At 42.6% G+C, this 18148-nt stretch overlaps 2 protein-coding genes across 2 annotated transcripts in view; both read left to right on the plus strand.

Moving 5' to 3' along the window:
* LOC311499739 (uncharacterized protein) overlaps positions 1-18148 on the plus strand; it is a 350319-nt gene that overhangs the window by 96120 nt on the left and 236051 nt on the right. The window lies entirely within an intron of this gene.
* On the plus strand, positions 3270-7922 carry LOC311499351 (neoverrucotoxin subunit alpha-like; the record flags this gene model as incomplete). Its single annotated transcript, XM_084560307.1, has 2 exons — positions 3270-3300; positions 6121-7922. The coding sequence occupies 2 exons, from the start codon at positions 3270-3272 to the stop codon at positions 6654-6656; spliced, it is 567 nt and encodes a 188-aa protein (XP_084416433.1). The 3' UTR covers positions 6657-7922.

Genomic DNA, 18148 nt, shown 5'->3' on the forward strand with positions numbered 1-18148 from the left:
CTTTGGATTCAACTTTTGTTTCTTTTAAAAGACACTTTCAACTTAAGTGTTCTTCATTTAAGGCAGAAAGAATGAGCAGATTTCTAAACAGTGATAAAATGACATGTTACAAATAAGCTGCTGCTGAAATCCTTTATTGGTTCCTTTATTCTCTGGTAACCTCAAAGATTTATCTAAGGGTTAACTTTCAAATACAGTCTTTTCTGATATGGACTAAGCACTTTACATCATTAGAGCCTCTATCTGGAATATGTAAATGAACACAATCAACTGAATCTGGAGGTTAGACTGATCTGTGAACAGTCTGAAAACTGTTTAGTTGTTGATGTGTGAATGTTGGTCAAACTGTTGATCTCAGACAGTGAAACATCAGAGACAGTCTATACTGATGAGTTTCAGTCTGTTTCTGTGTCTCACTGATAAACTGATGAACTCTGCTTCATGTTGAACAGCAGTTAGGACTCATGTTGGATAGAAAATCATTCTGACTGTGTTTCTTCCTCCAGGATGGACCATGGTGGAGAGCAGTGGTTAAAAACTGGTCTGAGGAAGTGTAAGTTTGACTAATGATGATAAAACATCAAAGTGTCAGTTTGTGCTGGACTTCTGGTTATGGCGCTGCGCTAGGTGGAAGCGTGACAGAGCTCTCCCGTGTAAAGTTTGGAGAATAACAGTCGGGTAGTCGTAAGAAATTGTGTACAGCTTTAGTGAACAGCCACTTCAGTGTCTGAAACCGCATTAATATGAACCTTATACCTGTGTAAAGAATACTCATTGAGATATGAAACGTAACCAGTTCGTGTGAGTAGTTATTTATTAGTATTTATTATCAGTCTGTTTGTTTAATACAGTACAACAATAAACAAAGGTTTGCACAGTAGCAGAATGTTTACAGCATTAACAAGAAAAAAAATGGCTACAACTGCAAGTTACTTGGTGGAAGCATCAAAGAATGTCGTCTGTTTTTAAGGTGGTAAATCAGTCTATCACTCTGTTGTGACTCAGATGCTGAAGCTCGGCTTTTTCAGTTGACATGACTGCAAGACTGTCTCCCCCCTCACTCACTGTGCTCCTCTGCCCTGACTCCTACAGGCCAATAAGGCTGGTGGAGTGATTATTATTAGTCTAATTATTATTATTATTATTATCTACTGATGATAATCATACGTGAATGAGCTCAGCTCCTGTTTCACGGTGTGCATCCATGCGTAAAGTGAGAAACACAGCTGATGCTCCAGAAGGAAGTCACCCCAAAGATATGGTAAAGAGAGTCACACTGAACTCTAGAAACAACCAGGACCTTCACAGGGGATTTCAGACTAACTAGCTATAGCTAGCTAGCTAAGCAGCAGCGTTCTTTTACAGCTGGAATGTAACTTTTGACCCCAAACAACAAAGGTAAGACGTGAGCAGAGATTGTCAGTAGTGTGTAAGCCAGGTTTTTATTTGTCAAACATGGAGCATTTCATTAATTACATGGGACTTTCTGCTGTTAGCTGGAGGCTGGAGCTAACTAACTGTTACTACCAGCAGTGATGAATACTTACTTTAATGAAAAACTTTCTTATATCCATCCATCCATTCATGTTCTTCTCCTAACGGTGTTCTGTTGGGCTCTGTGTGGCTGCGGGTACCGAGCCTCAAGCAAGGTCTCAGGGAAACGTGGACTGGATTATCAGTAATGAGGTCGTTCTGAACAAGTGGAATGGATTGATAACAAGGTACCAAAGGGGCTCTCTCTACCGTACACTACGAAGTGAAGGGAAACTGACAGAGATATGATCACATTTAAGTCCTTAATGACAGGTTATATGATTATTTATTTAAACTGATATGCTGGATGCTTTATATTGAATATGTTGGCATTTTTTTGTAAAATAAATTAATAAATTAATAAAATAAAATAATTAAAACAACACCAAACTATTTAGAGGGGCTTAAGAATATTTCAGGAGGGCTTCAGCCCCCCTAAAACAGGCCTAGCGACGCCACTGATTGAAGCTATTCCATTGGGTTGATGACTGTAAATCTGTCATGAACCTCATCACACGTCACTGGTGTACACCAAGCTGAGCCACCTGCTCTGTTCTTTAAAATCCTCAGATGGATCCTCTTCTTTTATCTGTTCCTGAGCCTATGCTCTTTGTTATTTATGTTGGTAGATTTGTTTGTTTGGGTCGTGGTTCATAAAAGGACTAGGCTAATGATTGAAATATTAGTTGTTGATAGTCACTGAATGGTGAGATAAACGGGGTTGTGCAGTGGCAGCGTGGAGGGGGGTGACTCCAGGACGCTGGAAGTCACTGTTCAGCCTTCTTGAGGTGTCGTGGGCCTAACTTAACCAAACATGGGTGAAGGGAGGTGCCCACTTGAAAACCCCAATGACATGCTGCATACTGCTGTTGACTAGGCCAGGTATCTGATGTCTTCATGTTGGTTGGTAGTGATATTTCTTTGTTTGTGGAACCAACATTAAAATATGATATTAACAGGAATAAATAATTCATTAAGATGCAATAGTTAAATAAGTTAAAATATTTTCATGTAATTCATCAAGGTCTAAAATGTTAACCAACAGTAATTTAATGCAGACAATTAAAAGTCTGTATTTCCAGTTAGTGCCTCTTTCAGACACTAGGGGCAGCACTGAAGTGATGCTGCACAGAAAAGACGTAGAAGAAGAAAGCAGAGAAGACAAACGGACATTAGCGAGTAAATATTTGATAGAAAGTTGATCTAGGACCTGTAAAACAACACCTAACTGGTCGGGAATTGATGAAGAGCACATTAAAAATAAGCCACAGCGGTTTTGGTGAGTTTGACCTCATTTTATTGTGCTTTTGTTTCCGTTTTGAGCGCTAGCGGAGAGCTAAAGTTAATGAACATAAACTGTTAGCTAGTTAATATTATCCGGTTTATTAAGGAATTATTGTTGTGAATGTAACCAGAGAGTGAATGTATATTGTGTAAGAGGAAAAGTGTTGAATTATTTAGTGTCAAAGACGGAGCTGTCAGTTCAAAGGCACCGCTCCGCCGCCATTTTGTGCCTGAAAGAATGACGTAGCGGTAACTAGGGCTGCAACAACGAATCGTTAAAATCGATAAAATTCGATTATTAAAAGAGTTGGCAACGAATTTCATTATCGATTCGTTGTGTCGCACCATTATTATGCCACGGAGATGTTTGTTGTATAAAACAAAAGTTGAGTTGAGCGCGGAGCGGACGTAGAGGAAAGACCATCGGAGAGACCCGAACGTTGTTCTGAAACATGGCGGAGGTGGAGAAACCAGTACAACCAAGTCATCCACGCATGCGCGCAGATAGCACTGAGGACGGGGGGGATTCATAGTGACCCCGATCCGCCCCCCCCATTCAGGGGCGTCGCATCCGTGGTGGATGTGGGTGTTTTCCCGGTGAGAGGGTTCAAACCCAAACCTTTTCTACAGTTTCTGAGCAGTTCCGCTCAAACGCCTCACTACAGTCGCTCAGTTTCTCAGGCCGCTCTGTGTCTGCGCTCGCTGCCGCTGACTCCTCCCCCCTCCCTCCCGTTGCTGCTTCAAACTGACACCGGCTGATGATTGGCTGTTCTCGTCTTAAGTCCCGCCTCTCTTGCTGTATTAGATTTATCGTTCAGCTCGTGCCGAGGAGGCGGGAACTAGCTAGGTTCATAGTTGATACCGTCACCGCCCACCCAGCTGTTGGTCCTTTTCTGAGAGATGGCGTGATTTGATGTGTAATACCCGCAGTGGCGGGAGAGGGAGCTCTGAGCCCCATTGTTAGTGAAACCGCGGGAGAATAAGACATTTACATCTGCACTTTCCAGGTACTGTGAATGAGTATTTATGCTTTAGAGGTTTTTAAATAAGCTTGACATGTGTTTATGTTTTGTTGATATGTCTAGTATTTAGGGTATTATATTTCTCTTTTTAGACTAATGCTAATTACTAACTGGGATATTGTTTAGCAGCTAAATTGGGTCATGTATGTGGCATGTAATGTATAAAGCAGGGGTGCCCATTATGTCCATCACCATCCGGTAGATCAAGAAGGTAGTGCGGGTAGATCGTGTGCCATTGAAGAAAATGTTTTAGATGTTAGTCTGAAACATTTATCTGTTGCACCTCCAACACAAACAGCAAGACAAACCTTCATCTTTATTTATTTTACTGTATATTTACAACATGTCCTCAGTTCAGCAGCACACATCCACAGCCACGCACAACTTCAACAACAACTCAACACTACCGTCTTTCTGAAAGAGACAGCGCTGTTTTCCTGTTTTAAACATTTATTACAAACAGCCAGAGAAAAGTCATCCTCAGAAACTTTGAAAAAGTCCCGCACCGCTGCCGCCATGTTGTTTGTTTCCAAACGTCTGCACGTTGTGCTGCATTCAAGTGGTGACGGAAGTTCCCTGTTCCTGGTTTGAGTCGTTGTTCTGACCTTTGATGTTTCTGTGGTTTATGTGGAACATCCTGGGTAATGGCAGCTACCACCACAATCATGACCCAGTTGACCAGTTGTTTTCTGACATGAGGGACTAGTTTAATGATTTGTTTCAGCCAGAATGTTGTTTTTCTGATTCTACCGATGACACTTGAATGGTGTGGTCTATTGTTCTATTGGTTCCCCACTGCTTTGAGCCTAGAACTGGTCCAGTAGCTAGATAGTAGTGTTGGTGGACACCAGTGCTACATCTGGTTAGCTGCTGAGTGGGCCATACAAGCCAGCAGCATTGACTTAGTTCATGTAGATTGTAGGTTCATCATCATATCACATGACCGTAGGTTTGTTAGGGTTTCTCAGTTGGACAGGGCCTCTAAATGTGTTTTCCTGGGATCTTGGCACAAGGGATTGTAACATCTAATCCTGTGTATTAATGAATGTGGGTGGTGTGTAACTTTATTCCAGTTCTAATGTTATTTCCATCAGCGCTGTGCTATGATGACGGTGTTGTGTTAGCTCCACGCTCATTTAAAGTTGCTGCAGTTTTTGTTTAACGAGGCTGAAAATATTCTAACTTGTCCCTCAACTGATCTGTTTCTGCCTCTGATCCTGTCATCATCCTCTTTGCTCTTAAAAGTGGAAGCTTGTGCTAAATTAGTTTCATTCTATTGAAAATGTTCAAGTGTTTCAGTTGAATTCAAATGTGAGAGCGCGTTGTTGTCATGGTGATTATTTTATTCTATGTGTGTTCTGGTCATTGGAGCAGATTAAACATGCTGCCTTTAATATGGCTCCTAGGGGTCCTAATGTTTTGGCAGTCTGTGTGATCTTCTAGCACCTTCTGTGTTCACCTGTGCTGTGTCAGCTGGTCAGGGCCCGTTGCCATGACTACACGCTGCACATGATATTCTAGATGTTCTAAAGCATTATCTTTTCTACCCTAGGATTTGCCCTCTGAACAAATGAACACAACTCAAAAACTACAAGTCCCATCAGGAAAACCAACACATTGTGAGCGTCAGCCGTCTGTCCTCTACCATTTAGTGTTGCTCCCACGCACGTACTGTGAAAACTGTGGCCTGGGTGGATTGAGAAAGAAGGGCAAGGGAACGGATTTTACAGCAAAACTGGGTCTGACTTTTCACATCCACACACATGGAGAAAAATGCTAAAAGTGGTGGGAGCACTCCTCGCTGGGTGGAGCCTACAGTCCAAAGCGTTGGTCCTCCAGAAATCAGAGCCACACCATCTGATGAAGGGAATGTGCTTTAACTTTGCTCTGGAGAAGAGAAGTTCCACAGCTAAAGACAAGCTAGACAAGTTTGAAGATCTGGAGGACATTTAGTTCTTTTCTGGAAAATAATAATATTGAAGTAGATGAATGGAAAGATGTAGGACTGTCAAATGAGCCTCAGTATGTGCCTTGGGGTTGGCTTGTTGTGTGTTTGGAGAATCAACAACAAAAAAACAACAGTCAGTTTGTGTTTCAATCCAAAGCTGATAGTTGTGGTATTTATTCATTCAAACATCACTGACGAGAGAATCCTGACTAAAAGTATCATCATTAAACTTTCTATTAATGAACAACAGATCAGTGAGGAAAGAAAGAAGAAATCCATCAGATGTGTCAGATGATAAACTGCAGCTGTGTTGTGTCTTTTTCTCTCCATCAGATTTCTGTCAACTTGAAGTGGACACAAACTCAGTCAACACAAACCTCAAACTGTCTGACAACAACAGGAAGGTGACATATGTGGAGGAGGAGCAGCCATATCCTGATCATCCAGACAGATTTGACTGTTATCAGCTGCTGTGTAGAAATGTTCTGACTGGTCGCTGTTACTGGGAGGTTGAGTGGAGAGGAGATGTTAATATATCAGTGAGTTACAGAGGAATCAGAAGGAAAGGAGGCATGAAGGACAGCTGCTTTGGATTTAATGATCAGTCCTGGAGTCTGAGATGCTATGATCGTCATGGTTACTATGTCCGTCACAATAACATACCAACATCCATCTCCTCCTCCTCTGTCTCTAACAGAGTATCAGTGTATGTGGACTGTCCTGCTGGAACTCTGTCCTTCTACAGAGTCTCCTCTGACAAACTGATCCACCTCTACACCTTCAACACCACATTCACTCAACCTCTCTGTCCTGGATTTACAGTCTGGTCTACATCACCTGGTTCCTCAGTGTCTCTGTGTTCTCTGTAGGAAGGAGAGTCTTTGAAGTGACAGCAGCTTCAACTCTGAGCTTTAAGAGCTATTCCACTGAATCGCTGCCATTTCCGTCCCTAGAACATTATATGTATGAATGCACATAAACATTGACTTTAAAATCCATTTTCTTATTCCATCAAAGTGCCTTGAATGCTGTATATCCTGCATCTGGGTCTAGATGAGGAAGATATAGAGTGAAAGGTGAAAGTAGAAAGATGTCCTGATCTGAAGTAGTAATGAGAGGAATGATTATTCGTTCTGCACTCTATGTGGAGACTGGTTTTTAGCCGGATTAGGACTTGATTCAGATTCTGAACCGAGGGGGTTCGGTGGCGAGCCAGAGAGGACGAGCCAATCAGAGGGAACGGTGCACGGCCCGGCCAACCGTGGAATCCATTGTGAGGAACTTCAGACATCATCTCACTTCACTGGTGATCCAGATAATACTACTGAGAGCTTTTTAGAAGTTGTTCAACTATCTTTCCAGGCTATGTGAGCTTCTTCAGAATTAGTGGAATGACAGATTCTTTCCATCTTTCAGACTGCCTGTTTTAAACAGAGCAACTGTGAATGATACCAGGGAGCTAGCCTCCTCCCATTCATCACCTTCTTTATCAGAGGAGCAACTAAGTTTAGAGTTGAACTAAGAGATGCTGCAGAGCCATCAACACAATAATCTATTAGTGCAGGAGTTAAACTGTGGTTGCTGTCGTCCACATCATTGACACATGGCACTGAGGTAAATAAAGAAGGAATTAATTCTTTATATCTAGTTACAGCATCATCAGATAAACATCTACTGGAATGAAATGTCTTTTCAGTTCCTGTGTAATCCATTATTGTAAATTCAAAAGTTATGAGGAAATGATCAGACAGAAGAGGGTTATGAGTAAATACTGTTAAACCTTCAGTTTCTATGTTAGGACCAGATCTAAGGTGTGATTAAAACTGAGTTGATCCATTTACATTCTGAGAAAAGATAATGAATCTAATAATGATGGAAATGAGGAGCTAAGGCTGGAAAGAAGGAGGAACATTTTCTGTTGAACTTTTTTATTATTTTATTATTTTTCAACCTTTTTTTTGAAAGAGCTCTATTTTTTATTTTTTGTATTTTTCATTTTCATGCACTGCAAAAATATTAATCTGTGTCAATAAACTGTCAACTGTTAACTTCATGGTATTGTACTTGACTAACTATTAGCAGGTCTCTGAACCTAGAGGGAATGTTAGTGTCATAGTGTGTTCTTCTGATCAGGCTAAAGGCTAAAGCTACATTGATCTGATTTCCACTTTCAGATCTATAATTGTAAGGATTAATAAAAACTAGCTAGAAGACTGAAAAAGTAGCATGTGTTACCTGTCCCTGCACTCTAACATTCTACTTTACCATGAAATATTCTGATTCAAATCCTTCAGAAACAGTATTTTGTTGCACTGCTGTGTGACTCCATATCATATCTATGCTTTAAATAGATTGGTTTCCTAAGAAATCCACAATATTTGAGTTCAAATCCACATTTTAGTTGTGTCCCTGGGTTTTCACTCAGTCCTGTTACCCAAACACATTACCCCATCTGACAAATTTGGACCATTCCATAAATCACATGCTCAACAGGAAGTGACATCAGTTGTATCTTCTGAAGGCCATGGGAAGACCAAAAGTTAGCTCTCTCATTTATTTTTCTGTAGATTTGATGATATTTGAACTTTGACTGAGGAGGTCAATCTCAACATACTGTCCTGTTACCTCAATTATTTCTTAGATGATATTTGTTTCTTTTCAAAAGAAATCACTAGAATGTGCTAAGTGTGCTCATGCTATTAGCAATGACGCCATGCGGCTTAATTCCATGTATTAGCTAATTCTATGCTAAAAACTCAGTCCTGTTACTTTCAGTCCTGTTACTCATAGAAAGAGTAACAGGACTGAGTAACAGTAACAGGACTGAGTAGAGTGCCCGCTTTAATTGATTTATTAGTGGGAATATTATGGGATATTATACTATTCACATGATTTTTAGCTTTCACATTTGAAATGACTTGAACTTGTTGAAATATAAGATGAGTTTCACAATGTGAATCCAATACTTAGAGGGAGCCAAGCCACCACTAAGTGCTGCAGAAAAGCAGCACGTTGTGATGCTGACCCAGAGAGGAGGGAAAGATACTTAGAGAAGGAACAAGAAAAGTACAGGGAGGACCTAAAATCAGGCAGGAAGAAAGGGATTGATGATCTAAGAGAGAGAGAAACTGGAGGGAGACATACCATAGGATTACACTGCAAACATTAATAGTCTTGATATAAGAAATAAATACTTGGTTTGAGCAGATATAGACTAACATTAAGTGAAATAATCTGCCAGTGCAGTGAGATAATCACACTTGGTAAGATTTCTTGAAATAAGAAAAAATAAACACATATTAGTCAAGTGAGAAATCTCTTCAAATAAGTGGTGAAACACTCATTCCAAGTACTGTATGCAAGTCACATCATCTCAACATTAGCTTTTCAATTCTTAGTTCACTTTTTGGTTCGTACTTAAATTGAGTGAAAAAAAAACATAAATCCAGATCAACTTAACAAGATGATTCTTCTTAATTCAAGAGTTATGATTAGCTTTTGTCATAAATCAATACACAGCATTTACACTAAATTAAAACCACACACAGAGAATATTGCCAAGAACATTTATTTGAAGTGCTTGCAGAACAGCTGGATTCCTTACAATGTTTACAATCATTATAACATGGTGTTTGCTAAATTAACCATCCTCTGAAACACTGAGAGGTAACAGAGGCTATGGTAGAACATGGTAGTCAAGGAACAAACTACTTTGCATGAACAGAAATAAGACAGCATTCAGAATGCTCTTCTGAAGATAACTGTACATGCTCATCTGTGGTGGAAAAGTCACTGATTGAAAAAACATTTTGAATATCGCATAACTTTTTAATAACTTTTCAAGAAAATAATATGGCTACCATTGTCATCACTTCCATGTTTGATGGGTTCATCTTTATCCTGTAGCATGGGATAATACTCCACTAGTCTCTTAGCCATTGCGGTGACCTCATGCTTTGAAGGGGACCGGAGCTCCTCTCCTTGGTGACTTGCTCTCAAGATTGTTCCTCACCAGCTGCATCTCAGCACGTTGGACATGGCAGATTCCCCCTCTCTACCAGTGCAGGCCATCTCAAAATGGTGCCTACGAGCTAGTTCCAACTCAGTGTCTGTGTAGATCACATATTCTGGAGGAGGAGGAAGCTGTAGGGTTTTCTTTGGGGTTTTCTTCACCACAGGAGTGGATGTGTGGGGGGGTACTGGAGGTGATCCTTGAAGTGACGACACAGTTCCTGTTTCACCTGGGCCAGCTTTGTCTGGTAAAGTGGCATTCTCATCCTCAAAACACAATTATTACAAGGGAAATGACAGACACAATTAGAAACAACATGTTACGGCTTAGGGAACTGGACCCTGATGCAGACAGACACAAAAACTAGTGCAGTAAAACAAAACAGAGTTTATGAACTCACGGAGGCACCACAGGAACACACGGCATGGACACAGACCAACCAACAAAGGACAAAACCGGGAAAACACTGAGGTCAAATACATGAGGAAACAAGACACAGGTGGAGCAATCGCATGCACGTGAGACACACAAGGTCCTCACAGGAGGGAGGACACAGGAAGACAAGACATGGAACTTCAAAATAAAACAGGACATGGACAAGGAAGTGGAGACAAACCATGGCACAGCATGTGTTGTGTTAGGTATTTATTTATTTATATTTTAGAACAAGGAGGTAAAAACTTAGCTCTTGGCCAATAAGAGCCCACAGTTGTTTCCTCCTGAGAAAGTTCTCTGGCCCAGGACAAAGGTCTCTGAACTCATCCAGACTGAGGGGGTGGAGTAAGGCCTCATCTCTGCTGGCAGCTGGAAACAAAGTCAATCATTAACAAACCTTTTACAATTAAAAGCCAGATACCATGTGACCTATAAATTTAGCACTAATCAACCTGACAAGGTAAATAAAGTCCAACTGCAGCGTCTGTGCTATTCCATCTATTATCTAAGAATAAATCTAAATAAAAAAATAGACACTTGGAGTTTGGAGATAGCAGAATAGCTGAAATACATTCTGTTTCTGAGATCAGTATCATCATGCATCATCAATACTTCAGTTAAATGGTAACACACATCAATATGATGTAGCACATGCAGCAGCACCTAAACACACCATTTAGAGCTGAAACAGTAGCATCATCCAGCTCCTCCATGATGTTAAGGCCCTTTTAGTAGCTCCTGGAAGGAACCACAACACATCCCAAGTCATGGACAGGTAAAGCTGGATCTCTCTAGACCAGTTTCACAGTCTTTCAGCCGTCAACACAGAATCTGACACCTGGATGAGCTGCTCAAGGGTGACTGAGCAAAGGCTCAATTCAATATGGGGACATGACAAACAATAAGGCAAACAGTAACTTAAATGTCATTATTCAACCATTTAGCTCCATGAAGCTACTCCAGCTTAGCTAGCCTCGGCTATGATGAGGAGATATTTTAAAATATACTTTCTCGTATACTCTGCGTTCACAGATTCAAACATTTATAACCTAAATCAGGTCAAATGGTTAAAACACTCTGACAGCAGATAAATACTTGAGGCGGAACACTGTACGTCTCTATTGTCTTAGTTTCCAGAATGTGCTCAGCAGACCTAACTAGCCAGGTGTGTGGCTACTGTGTAGCATCATGCAGGCCTCCTTCAACACACACAGCTGCGGTCACACACTATGGCTGCTTGTGTATTAGCGCCCCTCCTGGCAACTTACTCTTGCTTTTAATATATCCACATTCATAGAGTACATGATAAAAATATATATCGTGGAAAATTGATCAACAACGTTTTCAATGAGTCGCAGGAGAAAAAGCATAAGAAAACACTTCTAACGACGCTGTAGCAGCAAACCAGCAAAGTCATCTAACATTAGCTAAGCTAGCTAGCTAGCTGGATTTTAGATTGAAGAGGCCGATTTATTCATTGATACGGCCGCAGTTAATCGCGATGAGTGGAGTAAATGTGAAGAGTAAAACTGTAACGTAATTGTAAAACTTATAACTTTATCATTTTTAATATAATGTTGTTTTGTCCTTACCGAGTCCAGTCCAGATAGCCTGTCGTTCTTCCAACCGTCACAGGGCAGACGCGACCACATGAGGGTAGTGAGGGGGGGTGGTGCAGACCATGTCAGTCTGGGTAAAATGTGTAAAAAACTAATAATAATGACATACAAACATACATAATTGGAGAATACTAGAACTATAAATGATAATTTAATTTCTAGGCCGGTTGTTGATCCCTTTATAATCACATCACTATGCAAATTAAATAATCTTGCTATGACCCCCCCCCCCGTCCAGATTTGGTATTGACCTCTCTAGTCAGTATGTGCCCGCCAAAATAAAGTTTTTATAAATAGTAGTCATCTAAACTGAACTCCTGCTGCTCCACTACATCTATTAGATGATCAGTTGTCTCCATCTAGTGGACAGACAGTAGAACTGCACCATCTGCTGTGTGATGTGTGGCACGCTGGGAAAACAAGAGAAGAAGAAACGGTGTTTATTCATGTAGCAGCAGGATGTGTGTCTGCTCCTGAATGCAGCCTGCTGCCGCTGGCAGTAGTGGGTTTAGGCACGGGGGGGGGGGGGGGGGGGGGCACGAGGAAAAAAATAAAATCAACAAATAAATCTGCGCCGCTACATGGTTTTCTATTATCTGTCATATCTGTGCAGGGAATTGTTAAATTGTCGCCCCCTGCTGCTGAGAAGGTGCGGTGCATAGAAGCTGCGTGTGAGAAAGGTAAAGGGGAGGAGGGCGCGGGGGACAGTTCACCTCTGGGTCTCTCCCAAATTGAACGGACGGGGGGGTCCACTGTATAAAAGTTAGTAACACCTTCACTTTCTTCCATGTAACGCACATTTCATTCCAGAGGCGATTGCTCTAAGACTACTGGGGAAGCTCAGCCTCCCCTAAAATATCACTGGCAATTTCGTCAAATACTACGAATTTACGTTACTACTCAAACTACAATGTGCTAGAACATGATCGACTTCATGGCTACTTCTTATAATAACACAATCGTTAATAAGTTTTAGCCGTTCGTCTATCGTGATTTTTTTTCTCATATCACGGTCCGTTTAAAAACCCATTGAGGCTCGGCTTCAATGGACTTTCAATGGGGCTTCAGAATGGGCCGATCTCAGGGCAAAAAAGCTCGACATTTATTGGACAAACGCTCCAAAATCGTCACTTCCAGGGAAGCCGGGCGTCTCTGGGAGTGAATGGGCAGTGGGATGTACCAGGACGCCGAGCTTCTGTATGATGATTGGATGAACTGTTAACGTGGCTGGAACTCGTCGTGATTGACAGCGCTTTAAGCCTATACCAACTATACTTCTGCATCGAAGGATTTTAGGTCAGTCCCATGCGGATATTTGGCGAGTGAAGTTACAGTAATACCATAGGGTATACTAAGCTACTGCTAATTATTTGTTGCGATATATCGCACTATTTCCATCCGTCAAAATAAAATCGTGAATATATAGCGTTATTGAGTTTGCTACTTGTTTTCATTTTAGTTTTAAAAAGTTCGTTTATTTGCAATTGTAGGGGGTAAACTAGCCAGCCAGCCAGCTAGCTGCACCCACTGTAGTTTAAAAGTTGATAGCTTAAAAGTTGAATGAAGTTTCTACGTTAAACGATTCAAGCTGAATTAATTAAATGAATTTTGGTTAGAAGAATGATAATAATAATACGAAGAACGCTTCTGATAACAGTAGAGTGCATTTTCATGCACTGTAATTAACTAATAATAACTATAAACATAGGCCTATACAATATAAGGAGAATTAATTAGTTACCCTGTTAAATTTAATGATGTAATAATTGGCCAATTTTACAAAACTGGGCTTCCCCTATTTGAAAGACCAGCAGCCGCCACTGTTTCATTCATAATATAATAAATACAGTGTGATTCCAGTATCATGTCATGAATGAAGGGCTAATGTTAATTGTTGGTATAGTTTGTTAGCCTTTTTGCTACGACGCTTGCAATGCTTATACAACAGTAATTCATCTTAACAAACACCAGATCTAATTTCACCGTAAGATTGTGCTTAAACTGTTCCAAGTTCAGTTATTATTTATTTCCATCACGTTGGGTCCTGTAATTAGCCAACGATATTTTCATATCTGTAGGTAGTTTCAAAGATGAACATTTACCATTTGCTACAACTCTATTTCGTGTCAAAACATAGTTTAACCAACCAAAAGTAAGCCAAGCGTAGAATTGGAGGCAGTAACCAAGGAGCTAATTGTTCCTCCCTGAAAGATAGATTAATATAACGTCTTTCTTCTATTTGTTTTTTTAACCTTAATTTTAATTTTTTTGACCCTGGTTGTTTTAACTTACTTATTTTTTTAAACTGTTTGCCCTGTAGCACTTTGAGATTGCTTTAAATGTAAAGTGCAATACAAATAAAATTGATTATTATTATTATTATTAATGATAGACACTTAGCGTGTAAGGGCATGTTTAATTAAATTGGCAATTCATGGATGTTCTTTTCTTTAAGCGCGCGCGCCGGTTGGGGGGGGGGGGGGGGGCGCTCGGAGGTGGTGGTCTCGCTGGTGTTTTTATTTCAGCCAATCAGGGCCTGAGGCTACAGTATAAGGGGAGGTTGCACCCCCCTGATTGGTCCTTGGTCTCCTGGCTTCCGGCCCGCCCTCTTCTGGCTCGTTGCCCGTTGCCCGCTCAGCTTCTCTCTCCGGTATGTCGGCGCAGCCCCGGTTGCTTCTATCACCAGTTGTCCATTGTGCGCTACTATATATAGACCTGTGTCTCTGTGTGTTGTAGCCGTGCAGGGTGGAGTCGCCCCGCCACCGTTTGGTTGATTGCCACCAGGTGATCGCTGTCTGCCGAGCTCTGCTGAGTTCCGCCTTCACTCACCTTGCTTCTCCCGCTGGGTCATTGGTTCCTGCTGATCGGAGTGATACGAGCCGACGAGTAGAGCCGACGAGTAGAGCCCAGGAGTAGAGCCCAGGAGTAGAGCCCACGAGTAGAGCCGACGAGTAGAGCCCACAAGTAGAGCCCACGAGTAGAGCCCACGAGTAGAGCCGACGAGTAGAGCCGACGAGTAGAGCCCATGAGTAGAGCCGATGAGCAGAGCCCATGAGTAGAGCCCATGAGTAGAGCCGTGTCAGCGCCTCAGAGACCCTGCTGCTTTGTCCGAGCCCACGAGTAGAGCCGACGAGTAAAGCCGACGAGTAGAGCCCATGAGTAGAGCCGACGAGTAGAGCCGACGAGTAGAGCCCATGAGTAGAGCCGACGAGTAGAGCCGACGAGTAAAGCCGACGAGTAGAGCCCATGAGTAGAGCCGACGAGTCGAGCCGATGAGCAGAGCCCACGAGTAGAGCCCACGAGTAGAGCCCATGAGTAGAGCCGTGTCAGCGCCTCAGAGACCCTGCTGCTTTGTCCGGGCTTCATTGTGATCGGTTTCTGTCCTTATTTAGTGGACGGTCGGGCTCAACGCTCGCTTCCCAGCGCTCGTGCGCTGCGCTGGTCAGCTGGTTGCTGCGTGTGTTGCCTGTAGGGCCAATCATTGACGGGACGTTTTAATGGGTCAAAGAGACTCATGTTGAATGATTTCGTTTCTTTTCCCTCATGATGATTTAGATTTAGTCTTTAGTTCCTGGTGCCCTGGTGGTGGTGGTCCTGGTGGTCCTGGTGCCCTGGTGGTGGTGGTCCTGGTGGTCCTGGTGCCCTGGTGGTGGTGGTTCTGGTGCCCTGGTGGTGGTGGTCCTGGTGGTCATGGTGCCCTGGTGGTGGTGGTTCTGGTGCCCTGGTGGTGGTGGTCCTGGTGGTGGTCCTGGTGCCCTGGTGGTGGTGGTGGTCCTGGTGGTGGTCCTGGTGCCCTGGTGGTGGTGGTCCTGGTGCCCTGTTGGTGGTCCCCCTGGTTTTTGTGTGTGTGAATGTAGCCCCCATGTTGAGTTTTCATGGTGCGTGTGCTTGGTGTTGTTTTGGGGGGCCTTATTTGATTTTGGGATTCCTTCACTCCCAGGACCCTGAGCCACAGCACTGACCGGGGTCTGCTGGAGCCTATCCCAGCTGTCATCGGGCGAGAGGCAGGGGTACACCCTGGACAGGTCGCCAGTCCATCGCAGGGCCAACACAGAGACAGACAACCATTCACACTCACATGCACACCTACGGCCAATTTAGAATCACCAATTAACCTAACGAGCATGTCTTTGGATGGTGGGAGGAAGCCGGAGTACCCGGAGAGAACCCACGCAGACACAAGGAGAACATGCAAACTCCACACAGAAAGGCCAGCCGGCCCATGGATTCGAACCGGTGACCTTCTTGCTGTGAGGCATCAGTGCTAACCACCTCGCCACTGTGCCGCCCTTGGTTTTAATTGATAATTGTAATAAAAACATGTTGAACTATTTTGGAACACGTCTCCAGCTCCTTAATACTACTTACCTGTGTGCTTTGATTTGAGATTGTTAAAACTATCTCCTTGGGCGCAATTCCCAAGGTGGCGTTGTCAGTGGAAAAAGAATTGGCGATAGAGCCTCATTTAACTCTAAAATTCACCCCTTTCTCTCGTGACACCACATCTATATATCAAGCAATTAACCACAGAATAATTAAATAAATAAATCGTATTTTATTTCTTCTCGCGGTACCAAGCACTATGCTACAACAGGCTAGAATCCGGAGAACATTAAACTGCGTGGACAAGCGCTAAGTTAGGAGGAAAACAAAAAGCGGAAGTAATGGTCAGGTGTTGTGATGGTAGATGAGGCCTCGTGAAGCGTTGCGGCACATTACCCAAACCGTATCGATACTGTGTCGGTACTGTGTCACTCAATATTGACACCTGCTGGACCATAAACATTACTGCAGGCAACCTAGTTGAGACTCCACTGACATACTGAATGAATGACCTAGTATATACACAGTATCATTTGTTATTGTTGTTTATATTGTGTTATTTTATATCTTAATCTAAGTGTAAAATATCTTTGATATCTTTAAAATGTACAGTCAATAAATAATGTGAACATGTGAAAAGTATAGCCTAGTGAATGTGCTGATGTACTCGTCTCTGAGGCAGGGAGTGTTTTTTTTTTAAATTTTATTTTATTTTTATTTTACAAATTTTTATTCAAAAAAACAAGCTTTTCCAGGGTTTTCACATTTAGTCGATTTCGTTTTTTGGATGCAAGTTCTCCATTTTTGGAGAACACCTGCTCACATGGCACTGAAGATGCTGGGGTGCATAAAAACTGTAGGGACAGCTGGAAGAGGTTTGGATGATTGTGCTTGTGGCTGGCCCAGTATTGTAAGGGATCCTGGGATCTGGGGAGGTTGCTCTCAGCGAGGTATCTCTGGACCTCAAGAACTGAATCCTCTGTGGCATTAGTGGTCTGCCTGACAACGTCCTCATCCAGTTGCTGCCACAGGTTATCTACAAAACAACAAACTGGCATTTTAGTTTTAGTCATCAATACATGCACAAATAAACTGATCAGACTGAACATAACATGCCTGAAGTGGGTGCTGATAACTGCTGTGAAGGAGGTCCAGGCTGTGGCTCGGTTGATACGCGCCCAGTTACAGCTGCACATTCTGATTTCAGTCTATTCACTGCTTCGCTGCATTTGGAGGAACTCTGAAATCTGAGTGATTTAAATCTGGGCTCTAGAAGTGTGGACAGGGTCAGCACACTGAATGAGTCCAGACTGGAAGCAGTGTCTGAGACTCGTCACCTCAGGTGTTGGTGTAGGTGCATGGCTGCCTGTGTGTGCAGAGCTGAAGCATTACGCTCAAGTGCATGACACAGCATTTTCATCATGGGGATGACCTTTGACCCTGAAACTCTCTTCTCCCCAGACGACTCCACTGTGTCTTGATGGAAAGGAGCGAGCACAAGAAGTGTTTCTGCTATGATGTTTAAGTCATCAGCTGTTAGTGGAGTCATGTGTGTTGGTAGTGAGGCCAGAGATCCCCACACTGGTTCCTTCTCATCATGTAGCCTCACCAGCATCTGATATGTGCTGTCCCAACGTGTTGGTACCTCATTGATCAGGTTCAGGGTTGGCCGTCCCATCTGTTGCTGCACTTGATCAAGCTTCTCTTTGGCTGTGGTGCTTGATCTGAACTATGTCACAGTTTGCCTAGATTAGTGTCTGATTGCTGTAAATGCAGGGATTTGATCACATGACTTCTTTACTATTAAATGTAGTGTGTGTGCAATGCAAAGCGAATGCTGAACATGGAGCTGTTTAGTGGATGCAGTCATGTTTGGTGCTGCGTCGGTCACAAGACTCTTTACTTTATTGGTTATGGCCCAGTCATCCATCAGGCCCCTTCTGACTTGGGCCAAACTGTCTGCAGTGTGACT

Source organism: Chelon labrosus (assembly GCF_963514085.1).
Source record: "Chelon labrosus genome assembly, chromosome: 14".
NCBI lineage: Eukaryota > Metazoa > Chordata > Actinopteri > Mugiliformes > Mugilidae > Chelon > Chelon labrosus.